Here is a 12,760-nt window from a genome sequence, read left to right on the forward strand (position 1 = left end):
TCTTTGTCTACCCTATCATTAAGGATTTTAAACTGCTTCTTAAAATATTTTATTTTCAGGTATTTCCAAACTACCACATTTACCATCCAGCTGCGCCTCATGTTGCTTACATGCAGCCAAAAGCAAATGCACCTTCCTTCTTCATGGCAGATGAGCTCAGACAGGTAAGATGATAGAGAATTTAAAGGAAAATCGCATATCTTGGCAAAAACTAGAAAATTGGTAATGGTTGAAGAGAAGTAGACACTAAAAATCTGTGCAGTCAGTTTTACCTGTGGAGAATTTAAAAAAATCAAACCTTGTAATAGATGGAGTACAGCAGAGGGTGGGAGAAGCTTACGACATGTATGACTGCAATCTAATCTGCATGCCGTGATTTACTATTCAGCCGAGTATTGTTACTAGGCATGAGCTCATTTATGTCCTGTTCTTTTAAGCTGCAATCCTATTCAGTTTTAAAATCTCGCACTGAAACGAAAGTGTTTGCAGGTGTTAGTTTATGAACCCTTCTCAGGGCTGACTGTGAGTGTTACTTATTTCAACTTTTCTGTAGTAGGTGCCTTTGTCAATGTTGACTATAGCAAATGTTTTCTGCAGCTCCTTCCTTCAAGAATTTATGTATTTTGTCATTAACATTTTCAAGCTAGTGGTCTTCTGACTCTCTGCACCCTGGATACTTGCATCAATTCTCTGTTTTACTACTGATAGCTAGTACTTCAAAGACAATGTACTCTTAACTTATCAAAAACGATGAGCTGAATTATAATGTTCAAAACTTTATTTATTCCTTCAGGAACTGATCAACAGACACTTAATAACCATGGCCCAGATGGATCAGGCTGATATTCCTGGTAAGTAAGTGTTTCTTATAAACTGTACTCTGATCATATTGTCCTGCAACTATGTGTATTCAACATCTTTCAAAAAACACCACCTCTTTTTATTTTTTCATGAAGCTTTAGTCATCAGCCTGAGCTATGGGTAACCAGATACAAAGTTTTTCAGAAACATGATTTCCCCCCCTTCTGATTTTTCTGTGTTTTTACACTCTGTAATGTAGAAATACTTCAAATTGCCGAGATAGGAAAAATCATTAAGGCAATAAAGCCTTGTGAAGAACAGTTTTGTATTACTTTGTACATATTAGGTATTCCTTTAAATGCTGTGTATATTTTTCAAAGGCTGTATGTAACTATCAAAGCAGTTTGTTTTGAAGTGAATTGGTTGGTATATTAGAGAAGGCTTTGTACTAGTTGTCAGGCAAGAGAACCATATACTATTCACTGTAATTTGGTTTTTGGGTAATTTACAATTGACTGTACTCAACTGTATTTAGATAGTTTTTGGTTGCAGTATCTTTTCTTCTCAAATGTGTGTATAATATGATACAGTTAAAAAAATGCAGTTTAGTGTTTTAATGCAGATGAAGTACAAGTATATCTCTTCTTGCAAGGGTGATCTCTTAATCTGATTTTTAAACTTTCAGCACCTCCCTGTTTTCTAAACCAGCATGTTAAAACACAAAAGACTGAGATTTGCCTTTTTTGTGATGAAAATGGGGTTCTTACTGTAGTATGAAGTCTGTAGAGGAATTGGTGCTTATTTATGAATCAGTGCAGGAAAAAAACCAAAGAAATGTCATTCAGAAGGGTGAACTTCTAAGGTAAATGAGAAAATGGCAGGTGGAACTGTGCATCTATTCTGTTGATTTTTTTTTTTTTTTTTTACTTAGTGTAACTGTTCTCCTGAATATGTTTATTTTAGCTCTATTGAATCACTTCTAGGAACCTATATGTTGGTATTAAAGCAAAAATAGTAAATTTTAATTTTACACACACCTAAAAGATGGTGTACATAATTCATGTATTAACTTAAAGTCAACTGAGGCCTAATGTGTTTCTGTGTACAAACTGATTTTAGCAGTTCCTGCAGAAGTGGATAGCTACCACAGTCTCTTCCCTTTGGAACCACTGCCACCGCCCAATCGGATACAGAAAACAAGCAACTTTGGGTACATTACATCATGCTATAAAGCTGTAAATAGTAAAGATGACCTGCCATATTGCCTTCGGAGGATACATGGTGAGAAAAATTGAGTTGTCCCAATAGGACTAGCATTCTTAAGCATACTAGTTGTATTTTAATGTCTGGTCGCTTTTCAGTGGTTTCAGAAGAAAAGTTAGAGTAAAAAATTCTCATCTTAAACATGACACTTTAAACTGTGGGTTTTGGTTTTTTTCTAGGTTTTCGTCTTGTTAACACAAAGTGCATGATACTGGTTGACATGTGGAAAAAAATTCAGCACTCAAATATAGTAACTTTGCGTGAAGTGTTTACTACTAAAGCTTTTGGAGAACATTGTAAGTTTTTCTCTTTTCTTTTTTTTTTTTCCCCTAGCTGATGTGTTGATACTTTTTTCCAAATATGCTTGAGTTAACAAATGTCACTTTTCTGTTTTTAAGCTCTTGTGTTTGCATATGATTTTCATGCTGGAGGAGAGACTATGATGAGCAGACACTTCAATGACCCTAGTGCTGATTCCTATTTCACAAAACGGAAGTGGGGTAAGGAAAATACATTATCATACAATACTGTACACTGTTTCCAATACTTTAGTAAATGTCTGGTCAGAAATAGTTGTTCGACTTAATTTTTTGGATAATCAGTTCTGCTATGTCATAAGTAAATTAATATGAGAGAACTATTCTTTACCTTCTACTTGTAAAATTTTTTTTGAAATTAATAGACAAGTATAAAATTGATATCAGTGTGTAAGGGAATTACAGTCCTTTGAAACAGAAATAAGCTGAAACAGAAGTGTGAGCCAGGAATTCAGTTGTCCTAATAGCAGGACTGTCACCAGGTAACACCTAAGATTTAATGGCGATGATTCCAAAGTTGTAAAAGACGTGTAATGTCAATTTGATGTTCAGGTGTCCTACACTTCTATTTTTTTCATCACTAGGTATTATGAGGACTAATTAGATAGTATTTTATCTGATGATTTGAAATGTGAAGTATTAGACAAGACAAGGATTGAAAAATCCCTGTAACATATTCTTTTCAGACACCAAGTTCACATCGTAGGTCTGTTTTGTTTTTGGTTTTTTTGTTTGTTTTGTTTTTGTTTGTTTTGGTTGGTTGGTTGGGGGTTTTTTGGTGTTTATACTATGGCTTCAATGGAGTCACTATAGTGCATTTACATTCATAAACCTGTCACAGCATGGTCTGTGGCTCAGCAAGTTGCCCAGTAGAGCTCATGTCCTTGTGGCTGGAGCCTCTTTCTCTCAAAAACAGTATGCTGCCGGTCATTCTGCCTATTAGGACCAGTTCATGACCCCTGCAGTCCCACAAACTGCAGTCAGGTCTTGCCTAGAACACAACAGGGCCATGCTGAGAAAGAAAATGGTCACAGATGAACAGAATCACAGAAAGATTTAGAGTGGGAAGATACCCTCGAAGCTTCTTTGCCCCAACTTCCAGCTTGTTGCAGGACCAACCCTGAAATTAGATCCAGCGCTAGGTAGGAAGGATGAGAAGACTATGACTGGGCCTTGTTTTTTGTATTAGAATAAATCTTCCCTAAGTGTCTTTAGGCTGCCAGCATGTGAACAGAAGCAGAAGCTAAGGTTTTTTTCTTGTGCCTTTTGAAATTAGAGCCTTTAGCTGTGAATTCAATCTGTTTCAAAGGTTGAGATATAAAACTCTACTTGGCTATCTTTTAGATCAGAGTGTAATGGATTAGTAGTGTGTGAATACATTCAAAGACTTGTAGATACCTTATATACTGAATAATTCTCACTGGCTTTGCACTGAGCTGACCAGTACAACTGAAGCTGGAACTTGATTTCCACCACTGGTTTTGGTGGTAATATCTCAGACAGAGGAAACCCTAGTTTGACATGTCATATCCTGTGGCAAATCAAAAATGCAGCTACAGATTCAATGAGCCTGATGTGGAACAAATTTGGTGAGATCAACCTGGAAGATCTACTGCCAGGTTAATGACTGTTAGTCCGGGGCTAGACTTCTGAGTGTTTCCCAGTCATGGTTTTCAATTTCCATGTAAATCAGTTCTTGTTATGTCTTTGTACCTCTAGAGTATTATAGAAGAATGATGTCTGTTCTAGATAAAATAATAGAAGTTATAATAAAATTCTTGGGAATACATTCTTTTGTCACACTGGAAAAATAATTAAATTTTGGTCCTATTAAGGGCAGTCATATCTCATTAATCTATTAAAGTTCTTTGAAGGAAGACCTAATAGATAAGACCCTGGGTTTTCAGTGAAGTCCAACAGAGTCCTTAAAAGAACCTAAGTAACCATGAGATAAGAAAAAGTTCTCAGTTAGGATAATGCCTGATTAGAAGATAGGAAACAGTGAGGGTGAACAGTTGCTTTTCACAGTGAAGATCACTGGTGGGGTCTCACAAGAATATGTGCTGGGAGTTGTATTTCTTAACACATTCACTTGTTTGCACTGACAATAACTAATGGTCTGCCAAAGTTTGCTGGTAATACCAAATTGTTTGCATTGTTAAAAACAAAGGCCAATTGTGATGGATTGCAGAAGGATCTTACAAGGCTGGTGCTTCTAGCAATAATTTAGCAGGTGATGTAATATAAACCAATGTGATTGAGGGGAAATATATAACTCTATCTTCAAACATAAAATAATGGCCTCTGTTGTGGCTGTTGCCACTCATTAATAGATCTGGGGCCATAGTTAAGTAGATTAAGGAAAATACTGTTGTCTTGCTGAATAGCAGTAAATAGGAAACACATTGGTTTATATTATTAAGAAAAGAGTAAACAATGAAACGGTAGATACTGTATTCAAGATGTGGGTGCCTGATAGACTCCTATTTGCAGTTGTGGTCCTCCTTATTGTATTCTGAAGGGTGTAGAAGAACAGCAAAGAAGCTGAGAAGAGGTGACAGGGATGAACAAAGGCATGCAACAGTTGTATGAAGAACAGCGAAGTGGGATGCTACTTTTCATGCTTTTAAAAGTGTAAAGGAATATAATGAGGTTAAAAATGACTGGAATATGTTAGGTGTCTGAAAGATATGCTGGGATAGAGAAGAAATGAATAAAAGTAGTGTGCTGTTTCTTTCAGCCTAAAACTAAAGACTGACCAATGAAACTAGACCGGTAGCAAATTCAAAACCTGTGTAAAGATAATTAAGCAATGGAACTTTTTCACAGATTATTGTTGATGTTTACCTGGATTTGAGGGGAAAGTGGTCTTACTCATGGAAGAGAAATACATGAGGACTATTTACTGCAAAGACACAATATCTACCTCAGAAGTTCTCTGGGCTGCAAATCACTGGAGGCTAATAGAATATTCTACTTATATTTATACACTTAGGTATCCATTACAAGCTACTGTTCTGATTTTAGTGTATATGTCTTTGAAACAGGCTAGTGGGCTATTGGGACCATTTATTTGGCCTACTACAACTTCCTTCTATAGGCAGGAATCGTCTGGGAAATTAGAAATAAGACGTCAGTGTCTGCTCAGTCACATCAAAGTATTATTTAATTAAGATGAGCTGTTGCTACAGAACTTAAAGGGACATGTAGGGAAGATAACTGTCTCCTGCCTCATGGCACTTCTCATTATCTGCTCTTCTAATCTTCTTATTAGGTAAATCAGGGAAAAAGTCACCTGAAATCCCAAATTTTGCCAAATCTTTCTGCACATCTTTGCTTTGGCCTTTCTTTTTTGGTAACTGCTGCTTTCTATTCTGGTCCTCAGTAGAAGGAGCAATTTAAGAGAGAAAAATAAGATTGCATACCTATAACTTGATTTCTCAGAATTGCCTGCCTTCACGGATCCTTTCTCCATCCCCTCACAGAGTTTCTTGGCCGTCTGCCTGCCTAGAGGAGACTCCCAAGAGAAGCAGGGGAATGGATGGAAGTTGGGTACTCTGCAGCATGAGGCCCAGATTAGTGCAATTGCTTTTAAAGGTTTTAGGAGGCACAACACTGTGAACCTGATCAGTGAACTCAGAATTTGATTTCAGGTATGCAACCTTATTTATGTTGAACACTTCAGTGGGCAACACGAGACCTTGACACTTAAAAGATGAGGATTATGGTTTACGTGGCTGTCTTGCATGTCACTGGTGTCAGTGTGGTCACCTGGGTGGGGTTTTTTTGCTGCGTTATTTACAGACCATGTTACAGAATCAGCTTCAAAGAGATTTGGAGTGGGGGAGGAAAATAGCAGCTTATGTTTATTTTTATAATGTGAATGTAAATAATGTCTTTGTAACTCCTGAATTCTGTAGAAATTGTTGCTTCTTTATCCAATGAAATCTCCTCTTTCTTTAGGTGGTACAGTGTGATAATCCAGTATTGTTCTGTTGAATTTTACTAAATTTATACAAGTTTTAAAATCAGGAGTGTGACTTTTCAGTTAATTGCTACTTGGAGTACGTTCACTTGAAAAGCTCCTTTTTATTTGATTCTCATTTCTTGTATTTCCTCAATACACTTTATACTCTATACATTAAATCTGTTGTTCTGGAACACTTGTGTTTCTCACACTTTTCTGATATTTCTCATATTTAAGTTTTCTTTGCATTAGCAAGTTAGCCCAAAGTACTGAAACATTGTTCTGAACAGTCCGATAATTAAATGGTAAACAGAATTCTGAATGTATGTACTTTAAAACTTACCAGCCAGAAAATCCTGGCAAATTAACAGTAACTATTCACAACTGCCAGTAAGGTTTGTCTTGATGAGGTTTTGTGGTTGGCATAGATAAACATGCCTTTGATATGTCCTTTGGTCTGTTTTTAAATACTCCAAGTAATTAAATGTTGGGGTATGTGCTGTTAGTAGGAGTTTTCAGCACCACAGTATCTTCTCTTCAGCAAACAAATGCTTTCTAATGAAGATAAACATGGTCTGGGAAATTTGCTTTCTTTTTTACACAATAATAGTAGTATGTAATGCACAAAAATGAACTTCACTGCTGACTCTATAGTTTTTGCATCCTCAGATGCTGAATCTTTTTATAATAAAATACCTCTTTCATTGAAAAAGAAATAAGTTGTGTGATGACTAGATGAATAGACTGTGATGAAGGGTAAGAATATATGAATATTGAAAGTCAGTGTGATGTTTTGAAGATAAAATATGTGACTAATAATTATCCAAAAATACCTTTGCCAAAAGCTGCAACTTTTTCAAAGTAAATTCAAGTTTTCAGGATATTCAGATTTTTTACAGAATATACTGCTGCACTCTTAAGTGGTTCAGAACCTTTCTGTATATTGAAAACTGGGAAATGTAAACCCAAAGCCCAAGTTTCCCTGAAGAAGAAAGAGAAATGAAGGCTATTGAATTCATCTTACTTTCAGTAAGATAACTCAGGAACACTAAGTAAACACTGAACAATTCACAGTTATCAATGTAAAAGACTGATTTATGAACCTGAGAGGTTCCATTTAGTGATCAGCTAAATCTTTCATTGGACTTCTAATGTTGTTTGTTTTTTCATAACTGTGTGAGAATTGCTGTTTCTTAATGTGCTTTCTGACGGTGTTCCTGATAATGTAAAACAGGTCCTACTGCTGGTGGTCCCAGGTCTTCTGTCCTGCCCCAGGACTGTTCCTGGATTCATACTTTCTCTGGAGAACAGAATTGCATTTGAATACTTTTTTAACTAGGAAAAACTTAAACTACACATGCATACAAGTGCAAAGGGTTATTTTTTTGTTCCATTGAGAACAACATACCATAGAACTTAAAAATAATTGTTAGCATTTTTATTTATTTATGTTTATTGTAATACGGCAAGGAAAAATAATGCATAACCCGTGTTTTTGAAATGGCAGTTCTTAAATTTTTAATCTTTTCCATTAGTGTCTGTGTTCTGCATCTCAGAGGCAAGTATGGCCAGCAATAGGTGGAAAGAATACAATCTGAAATTTTGCTTCTTGTGGCTGTGGATTCAACCTGTGGTGGGAAGCCTTTGCAAATCAACCATGGAATCTCTAAAATACCTCTTTAAAGTAATATTCTGATCATTTTGATAACTTTTATTTACATTCTTGTGATATTTTTCATTGTGTTCAGCACTGTTTGGACAGCTTTCAACTGTGTGTTTTGCTTGAAGAGTGAGCTTTTGGGTCTCATCTCCTTGGGTCCTTTCTCAGCTGCCATCTCTGGCAGGTGTGATGGACCTTGTGGGCCATATTTCATAGTCAGCATTGCAGCACACCGAACTTCTTTTCATCTTGCGTATTTTGAACAGATAGATCTGTAAGAGGACATTTCAAAAGTGGATTTTTTTCCAGTGTTTTAGCTTGTACCTTTAGTGTATGTGAACATGGGGTGCAGCCAACCAGTGTGAAACCAACAGCCTAGAGTCAACTGTAGCCTCAAGGGCGTCCTTCCAGTAGTAAAATAGCATTGTTTAACGTTTTCTGCTAGCGGAGGAGAAACTTTTTTTTCAGCTTTTCAGCTTATATTGAATATTCTCTGGATTACATTGCCTTTATTTGAAAATCAAAGTGCAAGTGCTGTTGTATATGCAGAAAAATAACTCCCAAGTTCTGGCTTTTCTCTCCTCTGGGATGTTGTAGCAACGTTTCTATTCTGGGTTTACTTATTTCATATAGATGTAACTGTGTTGCAATATCCATGTGCATCCCTGTTAAACATATTAGACCTGCTGCTGTTTACCAAATATAAAGTGTATTCTACAGCAAGTAGTAAATAGAGAAAGAGCCTTGACTAATAATGAAGGTTATATCTTCTCAGTCATTTTATATCATAGTTTTTGTCCCGCTGAAGAGGAGAGAATTATGATGGAAAAAGTTTGCTTTGTGAGACTTCTGGTATGTGGGTTTTTTGGGAAGTGATTTGCATAATGATTCATCAGGATCCAGGAGGCTAGAAAAAAACAAACAATATCTCATTATGTTCAGCTTTCAGTAGACATGCCAAGCTTATTGCAATTTAGAGGAGTCAGTGTCTTGATCTTTATAATCTAAACAAAAGCTTAAACCTGAAAAGTGAACTAAAGTTTAAAACCAGACAAACAAGCTCAGAAATGAAAGCTGAGAGCATTCCCAGCCCGTCACCCCAAAGTCAGTAAAATTCCTAAGTAATAAATTTTCGTTAATGCGTTCCACTTTTTTCACTCTTCATATATTTTGTGTGTGTGTACTCATGCAAGCACACACATATTTATTTTGATCAAATGCACAGATACTGATATGGTCCTGTAGGAAAAGGAAAAAAAACAAACCAAAACCAAGAAACAAATGTTTAGAGAAGAGTGCAGTCAGTTTACAAATGAATCAGATGCTTACTTGATTTTACTTAATACTGATGATATTACTTGTCTCAAAATTGGCAAAATCAATACTGAGGCAACCTCTTGAAATATCTGTGATTGATTGTAAAATTGAGACCTACCGTTTTACTCTGAATGTATTTTCTTCTGCTTTAACTTTGTGCAATGCAAACAGTGGCAACTTCTTTGAAATTACAGACATCATACTAAAAATAACATTTGTTATCTAAATCTTTATTTTTTCATCTGTGGCTCAGTATTACTCAGAAACTGCAATATGGAATTTGAGTGTGTGTTTGCAAGGATTGGTTTACTTTTGAAAGATTAGTTTACTTTTTTGAAAGAAAAAGTATCCATTTGGAAGGGGAGTGATGCATTGCTTTCGCATGGCCCATTGAATGGGGTCATGCAGTGGTGACTTGTCAGGGAGCTGTGTCAACAGAGCAAATGTGAAGTTGTGTTCAGTGATGTTTAGCCACAAAACCTTCCTGTCTGATCTGCCCATGTAGCTTGAAAGTAGTTTCTTATTCTTATCAAATGATAGAGAATGTTTAATTGAGAAGCCTTCCTGCAATAAAGAAGGTAAAACAGGATCTGTTGCAGCTACTGTGGTACATGCTCTTTGTTTCAGGATACTGGCGTTTTTGCTTTGAAGTACCTGCATATTTTGATGTACTATCTACTCTGAGCAGTTTCTGATCAGTGCTGTTGTTGTAGTGATTGTTCATTCTAAACTTTAAAAATCAGCATTGTTTCTCTGAATATCAGAATGAAAATAATAATGCTTATGAATTGTCAACATTTCTCAAAAAACCCAACCTAAACAAATCAACCAAGAAAAATCCACCCCCAAACCAACCATTAAAGCACAATAGATGTGTCTTTCAAGGACTGTTAAGAGTTGAATGAAATGAATATATGAGTTAATTGTATAATTCAAGGTGATGTAATTTGATTTTTGCACAGTAACCTTTTATTGATGCTTATGATGTTTTGCTTCTAGGTCAGCATGATGGACCTCTACCACGGCAGCATGCTGGGTTGCTTCCAGAGTCTTTGATATGGGCATATATTGTGCAGCTCAGCTCTGCATTACGGACCATTCATACAGCAGGACTGGCATGCAGAGTTATGGATCCAACAAAGATTCTAGTAACAGGCAAAACAAGGTAATGAAAGCATTCATTCTCGCTATGTTACTGTGGTCTGTATTCAGCTGCTGACTGTGCACCTGATACAGAAATGACTACTAAGTTCTGTTAATCTTGTAATTTTGGTGGGTTTTTTTTAAGATCTTTTTAAGCGTATTTTGGGAAGATTCATACATTATCCTCAAAAGACAGATCAGACACACTAGTGCCAGTTTTGAAATTTGTTGATTTATTTGTAAACTGAATACTGTCTGCTGCATTTTATCAACTAGTCAAATTTGTATTTTCTGCTGCATAGTAATTTGCTAAGTACTGATGACTACATTTATCGTATCAAACCATTCAATAAATGCTAGAGGAAACATTGAGTAACCAATAAAATTTAATGACACTTCTTCCTTTTCTCTTTTTGTACCTAAAGATTACGAGTTAATTGTGTTGGAATTTTTGATGTTTTGACGTTTGACAACAGTCAAAATAATCCACTGGCATTAATGGCTCAGTTTCAGGTAAGACTACAGTGCCACAGTTAGGTGGTGACTTGGCACAGGGAGTACTGAAAACCAGTGTGATTCTCTTTGGAAAACAAGTACTTTTAATTAAACTGTAGGTCAGTGTATCTATGTCTAAATGACTGTATTTTTTTGTTCCTGATTTGATCTTGGTTCTGCCATACTTAGTTGAATTTGCTTGTAATTTAGAAATGTGAATGCTCATTTTGCTACCTTCTACTTCTAAAATTTCATCAAACTTGTCATACAGGTTGAACTACTAGTGTTTAACAAACTCAAGTCAGAAATGGTTGGAAAAAAAAATTTCTAAATGAAGGAGAGAAAAATCTTACATTTAGTGTTAGAGATATAATGATTCAGTAACAGTTTTTGCTCTGTCTTTTGTTGTCTTAAGATAACTAAGTGTTGAATACCTGTTCACAGAGGAGTAAGAGATCTTTTAATTAGCTGCACTTAGGCCTTCTCATCACTCCTAAAAGATTCTAGTGTATCTTTATTTTAGTCTGTCTCCTAGTTTTTCCATGCTCTCCTGGTGTTCTCTGAAGTGTGGACTCTGCATAATTCCTGAATTAAGAAGAATCCCTTTAGACTTAACAAAAACTGTTCCACAGTCATCTGGAGCATCACTGTGTACAGGAATACCTCTTTCCCTAACTTCCCCTCAGGGTAAAGTACATTACTTCAGCTGTCATCACATAGCCTGTCCGTACTGAGAGTGAAAGACTGCGGTAGCTAGTTAGATCTAATTTATTTTCATTAATTGAGCTTATTCACTGTAAGAACATTGCTCGTTTGGAGTCTTCCAGTAATAACTAAAATGTTTGAACTTTGGCCAGCAGAAACTAGCTTTTTGGAGACCATGTCCTCAAACGTAATTTTTTTTTTTAATGATTCAGTTTTCAGTGTACTTTGAGTAGTACAACATAGAATTTCATGTTCTCCCTCCCCCTGCCCCCAGCTACATATCAGTGAGCTTTTCGTAATAATTTAGTGGAAAACAGCTGAGAGAAGATGGAAATACGTGAAAGTAAGGGATCCATACCTAAAAATGTAATGAGATTTTTTTTTTTAAAATCTTAAGTACTTCTCTAAATTTGTTTTAATTGCAGCTTGGAAAGGGGTCCTCCTGAGATATTATGACATTCAAGTAAAGCGAAACATTTAAAGTACTTGGAGGTACAAATCTAAAAATACTTGCAGGTACACAAATCTGTCAAAAGCACTAACCACCATAGCAGCCCAACACTTGGCAGCTGACTTGCTTGATAATGCCTAGTTCTGTTTAGGGGGAATGGTTTTTCATGTTTTATATGTTGTTAATATTCAAATTGTTCATGTTGCATTGGTAAACCAGAAAAGAAGTACTCTTAAGTGCATAGTTTGGAAGATCTAAACTGCAGTTAGAAAATATGGTATTGCATTCTTTTTTGTTGCTTCCTCTAGAAGAGCTAGGCTTTCAAGGCCCATTTTCTTCTTTCAGAGATGCTGGGCTGACTTCACTTCTTGGAATTCAGGAGTCATTTCTCATCTTCTACCTTTGTTTACCCTAGCCAGATAAAATTACAAAATCACAGCTGCTGCTTGTCCTTTTTCCTCTTGATCCATGACCCAGTGCCTGAATTCCTCTGGGATTCCTGTAACTGTTAAAAATACAGATTATCTCTTGATTTACTGCCCAGCAAATATGCATTTCCTTATTGCTGTCTTCAGTGGAGGAAGGTATGTTTTTAAGGATTTGTTGTTTTCTAGCTATTTCCCATTGTTAATATAGAGAGA

The 12,760-nt window shown here is 36.1% G+C and overlaps 1 protein-coding gene across 5 annotated transcripts in view; it reads left to right on the forward strand.

Annotated features, from left to right (window-relative positions):
* PAN3 (poly(A) specific ribonuclease subunit PAN3) overlaps positions 1-12,760 on the forward strand; it is an 80,021-nt gene that overhangs the window by 51,985 nt on the left and 15,276 nt on the right. For all 5 annotated transcript variants that reach the window (XR_010428281.1, XR_010428280.1, XM_064645441.1 and 2 more), the window contains 7 exons: positions 60-164; positions 794-851; positions 1,921-2,082; positions 2,244-2,360; positions 2,463-2,564; positions 10,325-10,490; positions 10,894-10,981. Coding sequence is in view for 3 of the 5 variants with exons in the window: in XM_064645441.1 (XP_064501511.1) it covers positions 60-164; positions 794-851; positions 1,921-2,082; positions 2,244-2,360; positions 2,463-2,564; positions 10,325-10,490; positions 10,894-10,981 (798 nt within the window). In the remaining 2 variants the exon portion in view is untranslated. The remainder of the gene's footprint in view (positions 1-59; positions 165-793; positions 852-1,920; positions 2,083-2,243; positions 2,361-2,462; positions 2,565-10,324; positions 10,491-10,893; positions 10,982-12,760) is intronic.

The sequence above is a fragment of the Pseudopipra pipra genome, chromosome 2 (genome assembly GCF_036250125.1).
Source record: "Pseudopipra pipra isolate bDixPip1 chromosome 2, bDixPip1.hap1, whole genome shotgun sequence".
Lineage (NCBI taxonomy): Eukaryota > Metazoa > Chordata > Aves > Passeriformes > Pipridae > Pseudopipra > Pseudopipra pipra.